This window comes from Xyrauchen texanus, chromosome 31 (genome assembly GCF_025860055.1).
Source record: "Xyrauchen texanus isolate HMW12.3.18 chromosome 31, RBS_HiC_50CHRs, whole genome shotgun sequence".
In the NCBI taxonomy this organism is placed as follows: domain Eukaryota; kingdom Metazoa; phylum Chordata; class Actinopteri; order Cypriniformes; family Catostomidae; genus Xyrauchen; species Xyrauchen texanus.
In genome coordinates this window covers 4,406,740-4,411,739 of record NC_068306.1, presented here as the reverse complement: position 1 = coordinate 4,411,739, position 5,000 = coordinate 4,406,740, and the positions used below count along the sequence as shown (strand labels likewise).

The 5,000-nt window shown below is 41.3% G+C and overlaps 1 protein-coding gene across 4 annotated transcripts in view; it reads left to right on the top strand.

The window, feature by feature from the left end:
• LOC127625090 (FHF complex subunit HOOK interacting protein 1A) overlaps positions 1-4,939 on the top strand; it is a 36,740-nt gene extending 31,801 nt beyond the window's left edge. For 3 of the 4 annotated variants that reach the window (XM_052100157.1, XM_052100158.1, XM_052100156.1), the window contains exons 8-12: positions 250-455; positions 855-2,003; positions 2,163-2,341; positions 2,836-2,956; positions 3,350-4,939. In XM_052100157.1, the coding sequence (XP_051956117.1) occupies positions 250-455; positions 855-2,003; positions 2,163-2,341; positions 2,836-2,956; positions 3,350-3,564 (1,870 nt within the window). In that variant the 3' untranslated portion in view covers positions 3,565-4,939. The remainder of the gene's footprint in view (positions 1-249; positions 456-854; positions 2,004-2,162; positions 2,342-2,835; positions 2,957-3,349) is intronic. The other variant, XR_007968256.1, reaches the window with a different exon arrangement.
• The last annotated feature ends 61 nt before the right edge of the window (positions 4,940-5,000 follow it).

Sequence of the window (5,000 nt, the reverse complement as noted above, 5' to 3'; positions counted from 1 at the left end):
TCATCTTAATTTTCCCCTTTCTCCTCTTCCTTCTCATCCTCTTCCTCATCATCCTATTTCCCTCATCTTCCTCTTCTTCCTCCTCCTGTTAATTGTAAATAAGATCCAGTTCAAAATCACTCCTAGTTTGTGAACTTGATTAAAGTAAGAAAAATGTACTAACATTGGCATTCATGATCCTTGTAGTCAAATCTAACTATTTCCCTCCTCCTTCCTCTTCCTCTTGTATTGCTCCTCTTCCTCCTGCAGGTATCTAATTCCTTGCTCTCATCTAGTGTATGGTGAGAGAAACAGACTGAGAAGGAGAGACTGTTACTCCATCAATGCATCTGCACTGCTCTCTCTCACTCCATCATTCTTCATCAGTAAATCCAGCTCCTCACCAACACATCCTCCCAAACCTGACTACATCCTCTGGTCAAAGGTCACAGAGGGCCTGCTGAGGGGGAACATGGGTAATAGACTTACTGATGTGGTTATGATTTAGTAGATGAGATATGTATGTGTTATAGTTAGTAGATGCTATTTTTAACTGGACTATCCTTTCAGTATGTTGTATCTTGCCCATGTGCCGATTGCTCATCCGATGACACTGATTGCAACTCTTGAAAACATATGAACTTGAAGACATTCATCTGTATTACCCTTCCTCACAGCCACAACCACAACATGGTTATCAGCCCATGACGATATACCAGAATGGCCAACAAATGGCCGATATATCAATCTTTATTACTTGTTACGTCATTGAGAGAATATTTCTATCCCTTCTAGCCATGAATTTGGGAATTCGTTTTTTTAAAATTTGGGATTAGTTCACAGACCTGTATTAACTTTCCTCTACCTCTCTCCAGGAATGGAAGATCTGTTCTCAGGTGGAGATAGTGTTGGATGCTCCCGTATAACTGCTTCAGAGCCCTTGATGCACAAGAACTACCTGCAGTACCTTTATGATGCTCGCCAGGCCATCTGTACTAGCGTGCAGGCATGCTGCGTTTGGTCGGCCCCGTACAATGGACTCGACCCCTCCCCAGAGGAGTACCAGGAGGAGGACGAGGAGAAAGATGATGATGAGTGTCTTGCAATATCTACTCCCCCAAATCAGACACCTACACCCCACCCGCCCTCCGAAACCAGCTCCATTAGTGATCGTGAACGAGTTGGAACTCTATTTGAACTGGAATGGGATGACACTTATGATGCCACACCGGACGGAGACAATGGCCAAGTGATTTCTGAAAATTCCCAAGTACCAGATCGGTTGATCCCGGACGAGCTCCCAAAACACATCCAAGAGATGCGTAAAAGTGCCATCATGCTCATTAAAGGATCGTACATTGAGGAATCAGACTTCCAGGATGATGTGTTGGTTTATAATCTAATTGCGCAAAAAGATGCTCGAGACGACCACAGAAAGTCCATCAAGAACACACAAAATCCCAGCCACACAAATGGCCTGCACAAACAATCTAACAATAACCACATACATAATGGTACACAACATCAAACTAACAATTTTAATTCACACAATACCTCACAAAACCACATGCATAAAAATCATAATCAAGCCAATAACGTACACGATGCACATAAATCTAAACTCTTGGAGTCAATCCATGATGGAGTTCATCCAAGATCGGAAAAGTCCATTAGTGTAATAGTCAACGGACACAGTTCTGAAGAACAGAAGCCAGAGACGGAGGCTTATGCTGCTCATCTGGACCATAATCGTAATGTGACTGTTGAGGAACATCAGAATGAAGTGACCTCAGCACCAGCTAAAGGTGACGACTTCATCTCCCAGTGCCTGGAGCTCATTCACTCTCTAGGAGGAGAGGAGGAGAACTTCACGGAAGATGAAGACCATATCCAGTGGCTGCAGGCTCTCCTGCATGGGGAGGAAAAGGAGGTGGACTTCAGCTCCTTCTATGATGATGATGAAGATGATGGTGATGAGGAACTGTGCAAAAACGACAGCAGGAAACATGGGTTCCCATTTACAGGTTAGTCGTCATACAACTGGAACTGACTTTCATTCTTCTTTGGAACACAGAGGAGAAATTTTGAACAAAGTTGTCCGTAGTAAGTCCTTTTGAGCCAAAGTTAGTCCTTGTGTGTCAAACCAAGAGTGAAAACAAGCTAATACAGTTCTGGATTCACAGGGCCATTCATCAGTGTTCTGCTGTCTCGTCTGGAGAACATGTTGGAGAACTCCATCGAGGTGAACCTCCTGGTAACAGGGATTCTAGCTCAGCTGGCAACGTACCCACAACCATTGCTACAAGGCTTCCTCTTGAACACAAAACCTGTGTTTCAGCCCAGCATACGATCCCTTTACCAGGTACACACATTCACGCTCGCACTACCAGCAACAGAACACTAGTGTAGTGATGTTAAGGCTCACGTTAAGCCACATTGGCACTCCAGACTGATTCCTGATCAATTTCCATTCCAGCGCAATTTAATTGATTTACTTACTTCAATGTTTTGAAGTTCATATTTCATGTTTCACATTTCCATTCTGCACTCCACATTTGCGTTTCAAGCTCAAGTACAGACAAAATCCAAATTCAAAGTTCCAAATGCATTTCACTCACAGTCGAAAATAAATGTGTTCAGGTTGTTGGTTGGAGATATGGTTTCCATTTGAGAATTCCTATTTGTTTCTCTTTGCTTATGTGCTTCTGCCATGAATTTCCCCAATAGTTTCCTTATGGTGATGTTCATTTTCTCTCATCTCGTAAATCTGATCATTCTGACATGACGTGAATGCAGCATTTGTTCTGTCATTGTGCTGTCCAAGCCAACAACAACTAACCAGGTTATGTGTATCAGGTGCTGGTATCAGTTGGTTGTCAGATAGAACAGTATGCAGCATCTAGACCCGATTTTCCTGAGCTGGCACGTGAAGCCGCCCAGTACCTGCTCCTCAAAGACCAGATTTTAAAGGAACAAGGTGTGTGTTTCTCAAAGCCATAACTGTGTTCTAGATCTGATATATGTCTGTCTAAACTTATCAGTCCTTCCTGTAATGTTCTGATCATCCACCCTAGTTCAGTGGCGTAGCCACGGGTGTGCCAGGGTGTGCAACTGGCACCAAAATGTAAGCTTCACACCTAAATGAAATGCCGTTTTTTTTAAGCTTTACTGTTTGCATCATGTCAGTTATTTATATATTTATGGCTTAATAATTAACATGACAACAGTATTATTATTCTTTTTTTAATTCTTCAGTCATTTAAAGTTCTTGCATACCCAGTTTTCTCTTGGCACCACCAAACTCTTGTTTCTGGATACGCCACTGCCCTAGTTAGACAGCATGCTAAAACTGACCATCTCTGTCCGTCAGAGCAAGATGACCACCTGCAGGACAAAGGGTCAGGCTGGTTTCTGAACGGGCACATCCCTGGTCATCTCCGTAAGCCTCTACCTCCATGTCCCAAAATCCTGCCACACCAGCGGAACAAAGTGTTTGCTATTATTCTGTTTGCCGAATTCCTGAAGGAGCTGGCGGCCATCGCTCAAGAGCACTCCATCTTACCTGATCTAACGGCAGATGAGTAACACTCTGAAACACTCAGGAGGAGACAGCAACGTTGATATAGAGCAACATTCAAATGCAAATGCCTCTCATATGCAGTACTTTCGAAAACTAAATACATAACTCTGAAGCTCATTACTGAAAACGTACCTGGGTAAATATATGTGGATACTCACTTCTACATAACATATTTTAGTATGCTATTTTTGTAGCAAATCACAAACAGGTGCATAAACACAGGTATGTGTTATCTCCTTAGATAAAAGATTTTCAGAACTTCACTGGCCTATGCAGAGCCCACACCTAAACTAGATTTAGGGTTAGGCTTGTATTTGTGACCCTGTCTCTGAGCACACTTTATGATAATGCCTCCTCTAAAGACAAAACAACTGGAATGGGACGACACTTATGACGCCACACCAGATGGAGACAACGGCCAAGTGATTTCTGAAAATTCCCAAATACCAGATCGGCTGATCCCGGACGAGCCCCCAAAACACGTCCAAGAGCTGTCTGTCTCAGACGTAACGGCTTTGTGTTTTTTAATGTTTTTAATCCGTTACATTTCATTGTTCATATTTGTGATTGGATGTTTATCAGCCATTTTTACATTTTCATACATTGAGTATTCTATTTGTCTGTGTGAAGCATAACCTTAATGTGCATTCATCTCAAAACATATTCCATAAAAACATCTTACCAGGAAACCAGTGCGAGAAAGTACTTCACTAAAATTATCTGAAATGTTCCCTGGTCTATTATTGGCTAAACAAGGGACACATTTACATTGTAAACATTATAAAGTAGTAACTGAATTGAAGCCGCTGTAATTCTCTATTGAAGCACTTGCTATATTTTTACATCAGTGTGTTTGTGTTGAACATACACAAATTAAATTATAACATTTTCAGTTACAAGTGGGACAATTCTACAACTCATCTCAAAATATTCTGTAACGTTACTAGTAAATAATGTCCACAAAGGCTGCAGAAAGTTTAAAGCCTTATTTTGATGCATCTTTGCTACAAACTGTAAAAGAAAAGGTGACTTTTGAAATATTATTTGAAGTGTGTTATGGCACTGTATGGTAAAAGAAACATTTTCATGTTTTGTTTTTTTATCTGAGAGTTTGTAAAATTATTCTGCCCCCTGGTGTTTGTATATTAAAACTACATTTGTGGTGTTTTACATAAAGTGTGTGTGAAATATGCATTTGTGAAGTATATAAACAATTCAAAAAATATATATTGCTAGCGCACACACTCACACACACACAAACACACTCACACACACCAACGGACACAAACACACTCACACACAAACACATCACACATACACACACACACATCACAGACACACACACAAATCACACACATCACATACATCAGACACACACACATCACACACCACACACACACACACACACACACACATCACACACACAAATCACACACATACA